Source organism: Stenella coeruleoalba (assembly GCF_951394435.1).
Source record: "Stenella coeruleoalba genome assembly, chromosome: 1".
In the NCBI taxonomy this organism is placed as follows: Eukaryota; Metazoa; Chordata; class Mammalia; order Artiodactyla; family Delphinidae; genus Stenella; species Stenella coeruleoalba.
In genome coordinates, this window is record NC_137169.1 from 125111219 (window position 1) to 125127413 (window position 16195).

Sequence of the window (16195 nt, forward strand, 5' to 3'; positions counted from 1 at the left end):
TCCTTCTACCCTGGGAGCTTCCTGGGGCCCTGGCTCAGTCATCTGTGGAGCCCAGTGTCCAGCCCCATATGGTGAATGGATGGAGGAAGAGATCATTCTCATCCAGCCTGTCTGGTACAGGATTTAATCATCTGAACATCAAATATTGACGGGGAGGGGCTTCCCTGGTGGCGCAGTGGTTGAGAGTCCGCCTGCCGATGCAGGGGACACGGGTTCGTGCCCCGGTCCGGGAAGATCCCACATGCTGCGGAGCGGCTGGGCCCGTGAGCCATGGCCGCTGAGCCTGCACGTCCGGAGCCTGTGCTCCGCAACGGGAGAGGCCACAACAGTGAGAGGCCCGCGTACCGCAAAAAAAAAAAAAAAAAAAAATATTGACGGGGAGGGCAAATAAGGCAAAACTGTCCCATTATAGCTGTCCTAGCTTGTACAGTCAAAGCACTGAATTAACCCCAAACAACTGAAACTAGAAGAAGGACAACTTTGATCTTGAAAGGTCGCGATGTGCGCCTCACTCACGTGACATCAGCGTGAGCGCCGGGTCTGACTGATGACTGGCCTTTCTACCGTGAGGCTCGTCCGTCCTTCCGTGAATCCAACACACGCGCAGCGAGCAGAGCCCAGCGCAGGTAGTGACTGTTGTCAGGGTCATAACTGGCCACAGCGCAGGAGCTCCAGGTCTTCATAGACCAGGGAGAGAGAAAGTAACACATTAAGCCCATGAATAGATAGATACTAATATGCAGATAGAGGTACGCACATGTACACGCTTAGACACACACATGTGGAATGTGGGAGCCATGGCTGGGTTGGCGCCCAGAGTGAGCAGGGGTCCCCAGAGGAGGAGAGCGGAGCTGTCGGGGGGCAGAGGGAATGCAGGGCAGGGAGGTTGGTGTGATCCGGGGCCTGAAAGAGTCAGGCAAGAGGAGGTGGGAGAGGAGTCAGGGAGACCGGCAGGGTCCTGGGGGCCGGGGGAAGGGGGTCGATCTTCCTCGGTGTGATGGGAAGTCACCGAGGGTTTCAGGCAGGAGGACACATTTTGGTTTACGTTTCAAAAAAGATCACTTTGGCTGTGACGCTGTCGGAAGGCATGTGGGGAGACCAGGTGGGAGGCTGTTACCGTGGCGACGGTGGGGCAGCAGGTGGGGCAGCTGAGGTCCTGGCTGGGGGTGGAGGAGGTGAAGCGATGGGGTTCTGAGATCGTAGGTGTAGAATCTTGTGGCGCGAGTGCCCTGCAGGTTGCACAGGTTCTGATCCGCTCCCCAGGCCCGCCTCACCTGGTCCCTCCAGCATCACCCCAGACCCGGGAGGGCCTGGTGGGAAGAGCCATCTGCCGCCCGAGGGACGTGCCCCCAGACCCAGCTGCTTCAAACCAGAGCTGCTCAGAGACGCACCACAGCGAGATGGGCATTTGCCCCAGAAGTTGAGCCCGTGCGGGTTCCTTCACCAGGACAGTCTTGCTACAGGAGAAACACACACGCAGTTGGGCTCAGCCGTGGGCTTTGGGATGCAGCCATGCTGCGTCCTGCCATGAGGGCTCCTGTGGTCCAGGACTGGAAAGAGTGCCCGCGCTCCCACCACTGCTGCTCTAGCCATAGGCTTCCTGCCATGATCCAGGGCCCGTGAGGCCTCTACCCTGGGCGCGACCTCCGTGGGGCAGACCACACCACCTGTGTGCGCCCCGGACACCCCCAGACCCAGGAGGGGGCCCAGGGGTGACTGCGTGTGGCCGGTGGGGCTTGGGGGAGCTTGGACGGGGGGCTGTGATGGGGCTCAAGGCCCTCCCAGAGTCAGAAGAGACGGGGTGGAAGAAACAGGTTGGGCCGCTGGCCAGGGCCTCGGCTACCACGGCTGGGGAGGCCTGGCGTTTCCAGGGTTTCTCCCATCCACGGAGGCCGAGGTGCGTGTAGGGCACTGTGGGACCAGCTGCAGGGGACAGGATGGGGACGGGTCACCGTAAGCTCTAGAAAGGCTCAAAGTAGCTACCCCTCCCCCAGGGCAAGAGAAGGCGGTTTGGGGGGCTTGACTGTGGAAAGCTGGGGGGCTGGGAGCGTGGGGTCCCAGGGCGTGGTTTAGTGTCCCTGAAGAGAAGTGGGCGCATCACAGCGTGGCCCAGAGCTGCAGTCCGGTGAGTCTGCTGCTTGGACTGTCCCCTCCACGACCCACCTCTCGGGCGCCCTCCGTCCCCTCTGAGCTTGCGGACGATGAAGGAGAGGACCCGATGGAGCCTCTCCGTGGAGGGGAGGGGAATGGCCTGATACCCATGGGACCAGGTAAGAGCCGCTGTCTCCTTCCCCTGGCCTACCCCCACGAGTGGGGTCCGCGTGGAAAGAGGCATGGGGGATGGCGGAGCGCAGGCCCTGTCCCCCCAGGTCTATGCGTGCTGGCGGCGGGGAAGGCGGGGAGCTGTGAGTTGAATATGAAGCAGGCGTTTGAGGTGGGTTAGGGTGGAGTCTTCATGACTAAGATGTGACGGTTGAAAGAACTGAAACGGCTAAGTCCAACACCTTGACCCACCACCCTGCAGGGCAGGGGCTTCCCTGGGGCTCGGTTGTGGCCGTTACTGAGATAAAAATGAGACTTTCATAAGGAAACCTCGACTCTTGGAGTTGGGCATCCCTGGCACAAAGTCTAACCCTGCTGTGCCCTCCCCTCCCCGTGGCGCTTCCGGCCCCTTTCCTGTTTTATTATTCATTGTCTGCATGCTGTGTGTTTTCACTGTTTATCTTGTTTTTCTTCTGTCTCTCTCCATTCACTGTAAGCTCTAAGAGACCCAGGATTTGTCTTTTTTGCCGAATTCCCATCTGAATCCCCAGCATCAAGACTGTGGCTGGCGCACAAAGTGTGCAGTAACTGTTTGTTGAGTGAATGAATGAACGACCATTTATCCCCAGGGAGTCGAGGCTTGGCACTGGACGGGTCGCCCATCCTCAGTGCTCTAAAAAGGTCAGAGAGAATCTTGCTGCTGGCAAAGGAACAGAGAGATTCGTGGGCCTGGGGCCGGGGCAGTTGGATATTTGACACTCAGAAGAATTTATCACTGGAAGGGAATTCACAGAGTTTTCAGCTGCTGGCAATGGAGAGGCCAGGGCTACAGGGCCCTGAGTGAATGGCTGGGGGGACCAGTAGGAAAGGCGTTTTTCCCAGGAAGGAGATTGGGCTGCCTTGCCGGCCGACAGTGGGACCGTTGTTTTGGCCATCAGACCCCATCCTGCACCTGCTGGGCCGGGGCTGGGCGGGGGTGGGGGGGCAGGTGGGGAGTGGGGAGCCCGTGGGTGCCCCGGAGCCCGTTGTTAAGTGCACAGCCTCTGAAGCCACCCGCCCTGGATTAGTCCCAGTTGTATCACAGACTTGCTAAGCGCCCTTCCTGTGCCTCCGTTTCTTTGTCTGTGAAACGGGGTGACGTGACCACTGGGTCAATGTGAGGAGGAAACGAGCGTATTTAGATCTGAGAGCTTGGAGCAGCAGCTGGGGGAGGCCTGGGAGTGTTTGCTGGCATCTCGGATACTGTGTGTGTCCCCCGTCCTTCTCCTTCCCGGGGGTGCCCAGCTCCCCTCTGCCTCCCCTCAGATTCCCGCAGCTTAGGCTCCCCTCACCCAGCCCAGGGCACAGGGCGGGCCTTGGCCGCCCCTCCTTCCTGCTCTCTCCCTCCTGAGGCAAGCCTGGGACCGCTGGTCATGGGAAGATGGGCCCACCCTGCCCTGCCCTGCAGCCCCCAGCCGCGGGGGGAGCTGACGGCACACCCCTCTTCCAAGGAACTAGGGCTTACCTGGGTGGGGTCCCCAGGCCTTGCAAGTGAATTACTGTCACCCTCCCCGTGGGGTCCGGGGCAGACTTGGCCAGCTGCTCGGCCTTGGCGTCCACCTTCTGGGCCTCCCACCCCGTGCCTGCTTCAAGTCTGGGCCCCCAAAGGTCTCGCTGTCAGGCTCTCCCCACTTTCCTATAATTCTGCAGCCCCAGCTCTGCTTCCTGGTATCTTTTCCCTCCGGTCTCCCCTCTCTAGTAGGTCTGCTCTTCCAGGGAGCCTTCCTGGACTGGCTAGGACCTCGCTGCTAAGTGTGGCCCACAGCCGCGCGGCAGGAGCACCCCTCGGGGGCTGGCGGAAACGCAGAAGCTCAGAGCCTGCGTTTGAACCCGATTCCAAGGGGCCACATGCACGTTACAGCTTGAGAATTACTGAGCGAGGTCCCTCTTGCTGTTCCAACCCCGACAAGATGGAGATTCTGGGAATCTGGGTCAGCGGGTCAGGCTGACTGGGGACAGAGGAGGGGGCGTCTCAAATTCTGTAAATAATGACGCAGGTCTGCTCGGGCCCCATCCTGAATCCTCCTTCGACCGCAGCCTGCCCACCAGCCTCTCCTGCTGGCTGAAACCTGGACACACCAACTCCCCTGGGAGGCTGTCCCCGTCATGGGACCCTCTCAGCTGAGGCAGAGGCCCCCTCAGGCCATGCCTGGCTGGTCTGCCACTAACGTGCTCCAGGGGGATGTCTGCCCGGGGCCTCAGAATCTCCCTTCACCTGGGCTGCGGCAGACGGGCCCAGACTGGCTCCCTGCAGGGAGACAAGGTTGGGGCGGGGGACTCACGTCACCTCCTCCCTCTTTCTCGCTCTCTCTGCTCCCACGCGTGTGAGCACTTAAAGCTTCTGGGGGTCCTGAGTGAAGGACGCTAAGTGCTTAACCTCATTTACAGTCTCCAGAGCTTAGACCTCCTTTGTCACTTAGCACCTAAGAACGTCCTGTGGGAATGACTTAGGGAAACGCTAATCTGATTCCTTTCTATACACACGCACACATGCACACGCAATGCACACATGCAACAATGCACACACGCACATGCACACACATATAGGCACACACACGCACACACACGTATGCACATACACCAGTTACGAAGGCTTTCATGTGAGGCTCTGGTGGGTGGGAGGCTGACACTGGGGGAGCTTCTCCCCACCGCCCTCTGGACAGCGGCCGTGGGGTCGAGGCGACGTCGCCTTGCCCAGGCTCTGTGGGGCAGGTTGTCCTCACCAGCCTTTGTTTTGAGTCCCAAATGCGATGGTTCTCTCAAATCCACCAGCCTGGCCTGGAGCTGGCACCCCGGCTGGTTGTAAAAGGGCGGAGGGAAGCGCCCTGTCTTGCCCACCTGGAGGGCGGGTGGCAGCCTGGACTTCTGCTGACGCTGTGGTTGGACGGAGGTGGAGCTGGCAGGGCCAGTCCTCACGGCCTGACTTGCTAGCTGCTTTGGCTGGGCCTCCCGCCTCAGGCAGACACTGAGGCTGGAGGCTGTGGGGTCCGGGCACCAACCCTGGGTACCCCCGCTCCTGCCCGGCCGGGAGCTGGGGCAGGCGGGGGCCGAGGTTCGGGCTCACACAGTCCCCGGAGGGCAGGTGGGAGTTGGCCTGACTGTGGGCAACTGCTGCCTACATGCAGCTAAAGGGGGGAAGAGTGGGAACCTGGGCCTCAGACCACGTTCAAATCCCAAGTCTGTCACCTACTAGCTGGGTGACCTTGAACAAGTTACTCAGCCTCTCTGAACCGTAGTTTCTTTTTTTAAAAAATAAATGTATTTATTTTATTTAATTTTGGCTGCGTTGGGTCTTCGTTGCTGCACGCGGGCTTTCTCTAGTTGCGGTGAGCGGGGGCTACTCTTTGTTGCGGTGCAGAGGCTTCTCATCACAGTGGCTTCTCGTTGCGGAGCACGGGCTCTAGGCACGCGGGCTTTAGTAGTTGTGGCACGCAAGCTCAGTAGTTGTGGCTCGCGGGCTCTAGAGCTCAGGCTCAGTAGTTGTGGCGCACGGGCTTAGTTGCTCCGCGGCATGTGGGATCTTCCCGGACCAGGGCTCGAACCCATGTCCCCTGCATTGGCAGGCGGATTCTCAACCACTGCGCCACCAGGGAAGCCCTGAACCGTAGTTTCTTTATCTGTGAACCGGGAGTGGTCATGCCTACCTTGTGGCATCGATATAAAGATTTAGGTGATTAATGTGTGGTCATTGCTCTGTACGTCTACCTGTCCCCACGGCCCAGCTGTCCTCCAGGACAACTTCAGGCCCCAGAATGCAGGGAGGCGAGGCACTAGGCTCGACCAGAACGACACACTAGGCTCACTGGGGGTCCCCTTGGTCATGGAGACCCAGGTGAAGTTTTCTTTCTGACAGAGGTGCAGAGGGTGGGATTTTAATGGCCTTGTGTGGAAGGGGTGGCATTTGTGGCCCAGAGATTCAGAACCACTTGATAAATGCCAAAGTGTTTTTTATTAATTCACCAGTCATGAAACTTCCAACTGGTTGGCTGAAGGGCGTGAAGTCCTTTCTTACATGGGTCCCTGCTGATCCGCCGTCAGGCAGCTCATTGGCGTTGACGTGCGTCCCCGAGAGGGCTGACATGCTGGCCAGTGACATCAGTCCTCTGCTGAGCCAGAGGATGACCAGTCAGGCTGCGGGACGCTTGCTGGGATCACTGAGGCATAGTTTGCCCCGTGGCCTCGCTGTCATTAGCCCCGTATTCTAACCAAGCCGGCCCCAGACGGGGTGACCCTCACAGCATTTCTGGGATCCGATCTTCCATGGATCAGAACTTTCTCTTCATCAGCACGTCGGCCCAGCAGCCCTGGCACCAGACGTGAGATCCTAGGAGGAATCACTGAAGCTTGAATGACACAGCGGAGCCCCCGTGTCCGGCTGTTTACGGGGTCCTCAGCTCTGACACTGGGACGTCCCTGTGGGCTGGGCCCCAGGAGGCCGGGTCCCGCCCCGCTTGTGTCGCAGCCGTGCCGTGCGGCTCTGGGCCAGCCTCCCTGGGCCTGTTTCCTCTTCTATGAAGGGGACGTTAGTCCCCTGAGCTCTGCCTGCCTCACCAGGGGAAGCAAGCGAACACCCTAAGGCTTTGCAAGGTAACAGGGTTATTTTGTGGTCCCTCAAGTTAAAAAGCCTGTTGTTAGGATGAGTAAGTTCCGTTCACTCTTTCTCTGGGTGCGCTGGGTGGCAGAACGCCCTGCGTGCTAAGAGGTGACGAGTGAGGCCTGCAGGGTCTCCAGGGCAGCCTGGACTCCAGGAAGAAACGGCATCACAGCTCGGGGTGGACTGGCTGTGGGCACCCTGGACCTGGGGCCTGGGCGACTCAGGCTCAGGGCTCAGGAGATGCCTCCGCACAGTCCAGGCTTGCAGCGGCTCCTGGCGCCCCCGCTCTGCGCTCCCTCTGCCCTGGGACCCCCGAGGCCTCCCACTCCCATCTGCAAATCCTGAGGGGCCAGAAGGGCCTGTGCCCCCTTGACCAGGGACAGCGACATCACGTCCCTTCAGCACCCGTACACATTAAATGCACCACGACCACATAGATCGGAGTTCTTTACCGTCAGTTTTACTTTCTGTCATCACATCACCTGTGGGGACTCCTGGGTAGGGAGACAACGAATCCACACGTGGTTTCCACGTTTGTAAACGCTGGACATGAGGACGGTGGGGACGGAACGTTGTATTTTGCATCGTAGGGTCGTCGTGAAAGAGCTGCTTCACAGCAGTGACCGTGACCCGGAGCAGCAGCGGACGATCCCCGTGAACATGAGCTGCGGGGAGGGCCGAAGGGCGTGCCGACTCCGTTTATAAGAAGCACAGGTCGGTCAGGACAGGGGCTGCCCTGGGGAGCAGGACAGACACAAGCGAGGCCTGAGGGCCACCGGGAGCCGGTCACTTTCTGTTCCTATCTGGGGGCTGGCGCTCTGCGCTCAGTTGGCAGAGATTCACAGAGCCGCCCGTACCGAAGCCGTGCGCTTTCCTGTGTGTACGCTTTGGTTAAGTGACAGCTCACCAGTTAAACGCTTATTGATCTTTTTTTCTAATTAAGCAGCCATTTTAAAAATAATTAATTTATTTATTTTTGGCTGCATTGGGTCTTCGCTGCTGCGCGCGGGCTTTCTCTAGTTGCGGAGAGCCGGGGCTACCCTTCGTTGCGGTGCGCAGGCTTCTCATCACGGTGGCTTCTCTTGTTGCGGAGCTTGGGCTCTAGGTGCGCAGGCTCAGTAGTTGTGGCACGTGGGCTCAGTAGTTGTGGCTCACGGGCTTAGCTGCTCTGCAGCATGTGGGATCTTCCCGGACCAGGGCTTGAACCCATGTCCCGTGCGTTGGCAGGCGGATTCTTAACCACTGTGCCACCAGGGAAGTCCAAATGCTTATTGGTTTTGAAGCTGTAGTTTGATCTCACGTTTTGGAGGCCCCAGACCTGGTGTATCAACAATCTGGGCCCCAGACAGGCCGTCTTTCTCCCGCTAGGCTGAGGTAGAGCCCTCCTCCCTGGCCTTGCTGACCGTCACCAACTGAGGGATGACCCAGAGGTCAGGTCCATGGGCTCTACACAGAGGTCACTGCCCTCCCAGGCTGAGAAGAGTCCTCTCCAGCCTCCTCCATCCGGGAGCCCACAGCCATACGTCTGACCACCACTTGGAGCTTATTCCCCGTGACTTAGAAAGTTCCGTGCGCCTGCCACGTCCCTTACGAGCCTCTTGAGGCAGGGGGCCCCAGCCCGTCCTGCAGGACCCAGGGAGAACGTGCTTTCAGTAAACGGGAGCTCCCTTTATAGCCCTGAAGCTCACGTCCCCCAGGGCCTGCCTGGACATGTTCCCCTGGGGGTGGCTTTCCCTTTACGGGCTGTGGGACACTGGGCTTGTCTATCCCCTCCCTAAGCCCCACGTGACTTATTTGTAAGATTAGCGCAGCCACACCAGTGTCCTGGAGACGAGGACGGAATGTGGGACCCGGAGCGGGTGGTGCCCCCGCACGGTGACCCCAGTCCTTGCCTGGCGCAGGGTCAGTGAGAGGGGATCCCCTCGGCCCTCAGCAGCTCCCCCAATAATCCACTGCTCGGAAGTGTTCAAAGAAATGCCAGCAATTTATTGATTTCCTATATTTCCAAAAAAAGCAAACGCACAGTGTACCCCCCAGGGAAACGGGCCTGGCCAGCGCTAGGTTCCTCCGCAAACATGGAGCGGGGGCGGGGGCACGGGCTGCAGAGTGCCCCACCCTCCCTCCCTGCCCAGCCAGAGCCCCTTCCTCACTGTCCCAGCTGCCCCCGCCCCAGCCAGGCTCCAGGGTGGATGGGACCAGCTCTGCCTCTGCGTCCCGGGGGCGGCTGAGTCTGCGCTGCTAGGCCGGCCCCGCTGCACCGGCTGCCGGTGGCCAGTGACCAGGTCTGTCTTACGCGCAGGAGGCCCTGGGTCGGGGCAGCGACAGGGAGGACAGGGTCCTCCCCCACTCGGCGTTGGACCGTCCTGTTCCGGGTGTCGAGCCCGACAGCGCGCGGCTGACGTGTGCTTCACATCCTGAGCTGTGCCTCAGCGGACCCCGTGCTCCTTCTGTAGGAAATTTATCCACAGGCCCCTCCGAGGTCTGCCTCTTCCAAAGCGACAGGCCCGGGTGGCTGGCCTCAGAAGTCATGAGAGAGGTGACCAAAGCCAGGCCTGGCCTGACGGTCCGCCTGGCCCACGGGGGTCTGGAAAGCTGCCCATCCCCAAGGCAGAAGCTGGGCCCCGGTTCCCAACCCTGCGGGGGAAGGAAAGCCGAGGGAAGGGGCACCCCCACAGGGTCATCGGCTAGTTCCCTCTCGCCCTGACTGGACTGCATGGTCCTCTCACACTGGGGACCCCTAACGCCAGGGACCCCAGGGCCCCTCCTTCCTCCAGGAGAACGTGAGACGGGGGTGTGGCCTCTCCGTTCACTGACATATCCAGAGTGCTTACAACACTGCCTGGCTCTGTACGTGTTTCTTTGAGAAACCGGTTCCTCTGGGCCCTGAGGGCTGGCAGAGGGGACAGTCTACTGGCACCAGCTCCCCACGGGCCCTGAGAGAGAGGCAAGCCACCACCACGAGGGGCGGGGAGGACGCGGCACAGACCCAGCACCAGAGCACGCCTGGCTGCGTGGCCCGTCATCTCGGGTCTGTTCCCCACCCCCTCCCTAGTCCCGTCCTGCTGCCACATCTCTCATCAGGAGGGTCCTCAGTGCAGAGGCTCTGACTGCTGGGGTGAGTGGTGGGGCTGGACGGGGCGTGGGGGGAACTCCAGGCCGGGAGGAGGGAGGAGGGAGGACGAGGCAGCCAGTTCCCCTCGATCACCACCAGTGCCGCTCGGCGGGGACGCTGTGTCCTGCCCTGTCCTACAGTGCAGACCAAGGACCATTTCCACAGCCCTTCTCCGGAGGCCCCTCCTCTACTTCTCATCTGAAATGCACAGGAGTCAGGAGTCTGGGGTCTGGGGTGGCCAGTGTCCCTGGTGGGCCTCTTATCACGTCCCCTGCGGTTTGTGCAAAGTAGAGACAGAGGGCTGGGGTCGGGGAAGAAGCGAGCGGCCTCTGGCTGGGATGGGGGCGGCTCCCCTTCCTGTTCTATCCAAATTCCCTTCCTCCGAGTCTCCTGGGACCCAAAACACTCCCTCGCTTGGCTCTCGGCAGGCGCACAGGGCAGGACCCTCCTGGCTGACTCCCTGCCCGGCCCAGCCTGCCCCTCCGCTGGGAACACGAGGACCAAGCTGCCAGTCCCTGAACAGCTGCTGGGCCTTGAGCACCATCCTTCCTTCTTTCTCCTGCAACAAGTGGATTCCAAGCCCCCGGAAGGCAGGGGCTTCCCAGGCTGAGCCTGCTCTGACGGGTACACAGCCCGCGAGAATGGCCAGGCCCCCTCTCTGGCACCTACCCTCGGGACAGCCTTCACACAGCAAAGCCAGCGTGCCTGTCCTGGCCCATCTTGCAGACGGCCGCGTGGCACCGGGGGCCGGGCCGCACAAGCGCACAACCAGATCTTCCCAGGAGATACACCGAACCCCGCCGACCTCCCTTCCTGCAGAGCTGCCTCTTAGCGGGGGTTGAGCCCCCGGCCTCACATATTCCCCACCGCGCCCCGCCCCCTGCAGAGGTCCCTGTGGGCCTGGCGCTGGCGTGGCCCCTGCCCCGGCACACACAGCTCAGGACGACGGGGAAGCTACACCCGAAGCACACATTGTCCGCGCCCGTGAGGGCGAGTCCCTCCACCACCGTGAGCTGCAGTCCGGCAGCTCACACAGCTCTTTGCAGTTTCAGGTCCTGCTCTCAGCACATGCGCACACGCACACACACACACACACACACACACACACTATACACATGTATATGTACCGTTTCTCGGCCAAAGAAGTATTGACATCAGATGTAAGCTCCCTTAACTGAAGAAAGCCCCCCAACCCTCCCCAACCCCCATTGCCTGTCAGTTCCCCCAAGAAAAAAAAAAAAAGAATCTAAAGTTATTCTTGTCATCCACAGCGTCCCGGTTTGCTCTCAGCTGTGGTTAAACATTTCCCAATACTGTGCAGCTGGACAGAATACCCCTCCAGCAAGGCCCGAGTCTTCTCAGCTGGATCGTATCGCATCTGGAAAAGGACAAGGGCTCTCGTGAGTGCCCACAGGGGGGCAGCCGCGCCACCGGCCTCGCCAGGGCTGTCCCCCTCGCCACGTCTGCACAGATGTGCCCAGGCCTGAGCCTGGGGTCAGGGTCGCCCTCGACACGTTCACAGGTTGCTCCTGTTGGGTCAGAGCTGCCCCCCACCCCACCCCGCCCCCGGTGGCCAGCGCAGCACCGAACGCCACGACTGCGTGCCTCAGGCATCTGCTGGTTTGGGTCTCCTCTCCTTGCCTGTCCTCATGTTGTTGGAGCCCATTTGCCAGGAGTGGGTGTCTGAGGTCTAAGGGACGTGTCTGAGGTCTAAGCCTGCCTTCCGGGGGCTTGGAATCCACTTCATCTGGACTGAAGTTCTAGCCCCTACCCCGGCCAGGACGCTCCCCGGGTGCTGGGATTGGGGTCCTGGCGACAGCCGGGGCACGAGGAAGTCCCCTTCAGCTCAGGACACCCTGTCCCAGCCCTGGCTCTTTGCAGACGGCTCCACCCTAGGGCTGCCTGCCTCTGCTGACCCTCGAGGGTTGACGAGGTCTGGTTTGAGCATCTAAGCCTGGTCCTGGGCTTACCTGCACCAGAATCACTTTGGACGCTTGTTTAACAACGTATTTGCCTGGACCCCGCTCCGGAGCCACTGAGTCAGAACTGCTGGGGCTGGGGCCAGGAGTGCGCAGCTTAGCAAGCGTCCCAGGTGAGTCTAACGGAGGCTAAGGCTTATTTATGAGCCTTTGTCACAGATACTGGATCTGAGGTTTTGGTCCCTAGAATCCTCAGCTGGAAACAAGCTTGTCCACACTAGGCATGTTGCAGAGACTGGAGGGTGGATTATAAAAAGGAGAGGGTGGTGAGCGGTAGAAGCCCAAACCCCAAACGACACATGGTGTCACTGCAGGGGCGCCATGCACACTGCAGTCCACGTGAATGGTACCACCTGGGTCGTGCAGTGTGCAACGCACACGGCTGTACCCAGCAGTTCTGCCCAGACCTCTGGCCTGTCGACGCTACCAGGACATTGCATACCCCTAACATCCTGTGTGGGATGGTCACTGGCCAGGCAGTCTACACGGCTGTCCTCACAGACAGCCTCACCGTGTGTCAGCTGGACTGAAGGATGCTTCTGCATCCCTGGGGAGCACCGCCTGGCTCCTTTCTCTGGGACTGGCTGACGCCGCGGTAGGGGTCCCGGGGGCGCCCCCTGCCCTGGATGGGCCGGCTCTTACCTGCAAGCTGAACTTGCTTGGGCAGCCTCTTCTTAGAATCGAGAGGAGAAGTTCCTGAGGCTGCTGGCCCCAGCTAAGGTTCCCAGCATGCTCCTATCGAAACCTTGCTGCGGAGGAGAAACGGGAGCTCTATGAAACATCACAGGACGGACCAGTGCGGGCGTCCACGCGGCCAGAGGCTGCCCCCAAGCGTCCTTGAGCTTGCGCGAAGCTCTCTGGACACACTCTGCACGTGTGTCGGGGCTAAAACTGGCCTGATTAAACGTGTGACCAAGCGTGAGGTCCCTGACACTCACGAGTTAGTGAGATGGGTCTGGCCTTCCGCACAACGGAACACCCTACTCGCCATCACAGAAACCTGAATCCAGGCGTGAGGGTCTAGCGACTGCTTGTCACTCTAGAAACAGAGCAGCCACCGGAATCAGGTTAGAAAAATTGTTTGTTTCTTCCTCTGACTGGCCCCGCTTTTGAAAAAGATGAATCCCGACAAGAGCTCTTGGCAGGGAGGTCATGCCCGGCGGGGCGGTAGGGTCACGGGCTCTGTCTACCTGTGTGCTTTGCCACCTCCAGCCTTACCAGCCCCGAGAGCGTGCCGAGCAGAGGCTGAATCTCACTCCTGTGTGTCTCACAGCAGACGGCAGGTGCTCAATACATGCTCTGGAGTGACCGAGGGCGGCCCTTGAGAAGGGGCGCCTGGCTCCAGCCCTGGCCTCTGAGAGCCTCGTCAGCGCTCACTGACCGGTGGGGACACAGGGGACCAAGGCAGGCGGTTCGAAGCCCCGGTCCCACCTGGTCTGGGCATGGGAAACGTGATCACCCCCCCCCACCCCCCGTCCCCCGCAGGTTTGCAGGCTCTCTCCTGCCAAGCTTGGCGGGATGTGGTGGAAGGTCCCGGGAGAGTCGAGTCCTGGGTCCCAGCCCCACTGTCCTCCAACTGGCCGAGTCAAGGCCGACTCCGGGGCCCCGTCTCCCTGGTCTGCAGGAGGGACCAAGCCCATGGCGGCCTCACTGGGGATGCAACAGTCTCGTGAAGGTGGATGAGCACCGAAGCACCAGGCCAGTCCCTTTGGGGCTGTGGTCAAAGCTGGCTCCAACTGCGTGGCCCAGGAGAGCCTGACCGGGGGACTCTCTGTGTGTCCCGGGCGGGTGCCGCCTCCGTATCTGGGGGAGCCCAACCCTCGGGCCACCTCGGAGCAGCTGGAGGAAGCGCTCCCTGGTCCTCTCACCCGCCTCCCCTCCACGAGGCCTTCCTGGCAGCTATCACGTGGCCAAGCCCACCTGCCCAAGAGCAGGACAAGGGCCACCACCAGCAGTGGCTTCACACGGCCCCGGCCACCTGTCTCCCCACCGTGCTGGAGGAAGAGCCGTCCTTCTCCTGCCCAGGGGGCTGTCCTCCCATCCCCTCCCCTGCCCGGTCAGGCAGTTCCTGAGCCTCCAAGACCCTGTCCCCAACCCCCACCCCCGCCTTCCTTCTCCTCCTTCACTTTCCCTGCAGAAATGTCATTAAACAGGTGGCTTTTTATGCATTCTTTTGTCTCCCTGCCCTCTGGCCAAACTGAGGTGATCAGGTCCCCTCCCAGCCCCCGCCCTCCCCCTTGCAGTGGGCCCCATGGGGCTCCCCCTCCCCCCCCTTTGACAGCTGTGCCCTAGAGTCACCGGAGACTTCTGGACGCCCAGATCCAGGCCCTTCCTGTTCCCATCTCCCCTCGGCCCCCAGGGAGGGTCTTCTCCCTGCTTCCGCCTTTGTTCCCCAAGACTTTTCTGCAGACGTGCTGCCCGTGCCCGTGGCTTGTCCCGTGTGGACATGCAGCCGTCTGCACACTGCCTGGCCTCTCTCCCCAGGCCCCGCACGCGGACCTCAGACTCCACCTCTCCATCAGGGCTCCCCTCCCTCCTCCCTCAGAAGCCCCTGACCCTCCCCCGCTTCCCTGGCTGATCCGTTTCTAAACGTAACCACAGGGTCTCCAGCCAGAAGCCCAACCCGCCTGTTTCTTCTGCCCCTGCCCTTCATGGCCACCCTCACCGCTGCTGACACCTCGGTCTAAAGAGCGGCTGCCCCTGAGATGGGAAAGGAGGTCAGTCAGCATGAAGGGCTCCTACAGAACTGGACCCGACCGTGCGGCTGGGGTCAGAGGGGCAAGGTTGCCACCGGACAAATCCAGCAGCCTGGTCTCATGTCCACTCCACCCTGCAGTGCATGCAAGGAGACTTCCTAGGGCTGGTTTCAGCATGTCACTCTCTCCTCCAAACCCTCAATGGCTCCCCAGCGCCAAAAGCAAACCCTTTAGTCTAAACTTGACGGGGTCTCGCCATGCGGCCCAAACCCGCCTTCCCAGCCAGACTGCACACGTGCCCCCAAGCGCGTGATGCGCCTTTGGTCCGCCTGCTTCCCAGTTCGTTCCCAGAAGACCCCCCACCCCCAGGCCTCCGCGGCACTTCCTGGATCTCCTCTGTCCTCCACCCGCTCAGCGCCTCCGCAGGCCCTGGGCTGAGAGGTGTCAGCGCCTGGATCCCAGTCACCGAGGGGCTGGCCTCTCCCTTCCTGCGCCGCGCGGACCCGGACCCCAGTCAGGGGTGGGAAGGAGCGGGAAAGCCTCGCCGGCAGGGGTGGAAGGTGTGGGCCCTTACCTGTCTGAGGACCCCCTGCAGCTCCCTGCTGGACCACATGTCAGCCAGGAGGAGTCGGGCGGCCTCTGCAGCCCTGGGGGAGGTGCTGCACGGGTAGAAGTTCATCAAGGGTGAGACTCCAGCAACTTGAGGATGAACGAACGCCCTCTTCCGTCCCCCCTCACCTCCTCGTGGGGCGGCCCCTGGGTGCCCGAGAGCGCAGCCCCACGGGGGGTCCCTCTACACAGTGGGCACAACCCCAGGCCCCTGCCCAGCTAGAGGTACCCGGGACTCTCTCTGGGGCCCCGGTCCCACCCCCCGGCCTTGTCCTCGGAGGAGAGGAGCCCGTGGAGCAGACGCAGCTCCCGCACGGCTGGGTCTGCCGCTCGGTGCCTCCCGCTGGCCCACGAGGACTCAGCGTCGCTCGGTCCCCTGGCCGGGCAGCGTGCCGCCCGAGGCCCGGATGCAGGAGCTCGGCTTCTGGACTTCCCTCCCGGTCAGCCTCCCCGCCGCTCCCTCCTGCACCGCACGGCCTGCTCAGGCCGCGGCACTGCTCCTCCGCGGGGCCGGGGAGGGCGCGGAGGGGCCCCCGTGCCGCCCACCTGCTGCGACACAGGTTGATGACGTTGCAGATCATGTCGCTGGAGAAGTGCTGCTTGGCCATCGCAGGCTGCGACGCCATCAGGTTCCTCACGGTGTAGCAGGTCGAGGACAGGATGTCCTCCGAGTTGCTGGTGTGGCCGGTGTGGCTGCTAAGGAGTCTGGTCACCTCCGGGAACACCTGGTTCCCTGGGAGAGGAAGGAGGGCGCGGCACGGGGTCAGGAGACCGAGGGCTCCCACGGGGCCCCGGGCCTGGCGGCTCCAACTCGGGGCTTGGGACCGTGTGGGACCTCGCACGCCTGCGCCCCATCCTCAGGTGACCTGCGCCTTCCCATGCCCGAGCCTCTCTTGGGCCAGCT

General features: G+C 61.5%; 1 protein-coding gene across 1 annotated transcript in view; it reads right to left on the reverse strand.

Moving 5' to 3' along the window:
• Nucleotides 1–11267: 11267 nt before the first annotated feature.
• The window catches only part of PKP1 (plakophilin 1), a 41335-nt gene continuing 36407 nt past the window's right edge, over nucleotides 11268–16195 (reverse strand). Inside the window, exons 11-14 of the mRNA XM_079936925.1 lie at nucleotides 15838–16024; nucleotides 15257–15341; nucleotides 12629–12735; nucleotides 11268–11385 (exon numbers count right to left, since the gene is read on the reverse strand). Of these exons, the coding sequence (XP_079793051.1) occupies nucleotides 12661–12735; nucleotides 15257–15341; nucleotides 15838–16024 (347 nt within the window). The 3' untranslated portion in view covers nucleotides 11268–11385; nucleotides 12629–12660. The remainder of the gene's footprint in view (nucleotides 11386–12628; nucleotides 12736–15256; nucleotides 15342–15837; nucleotides 16025–16195) is intronic.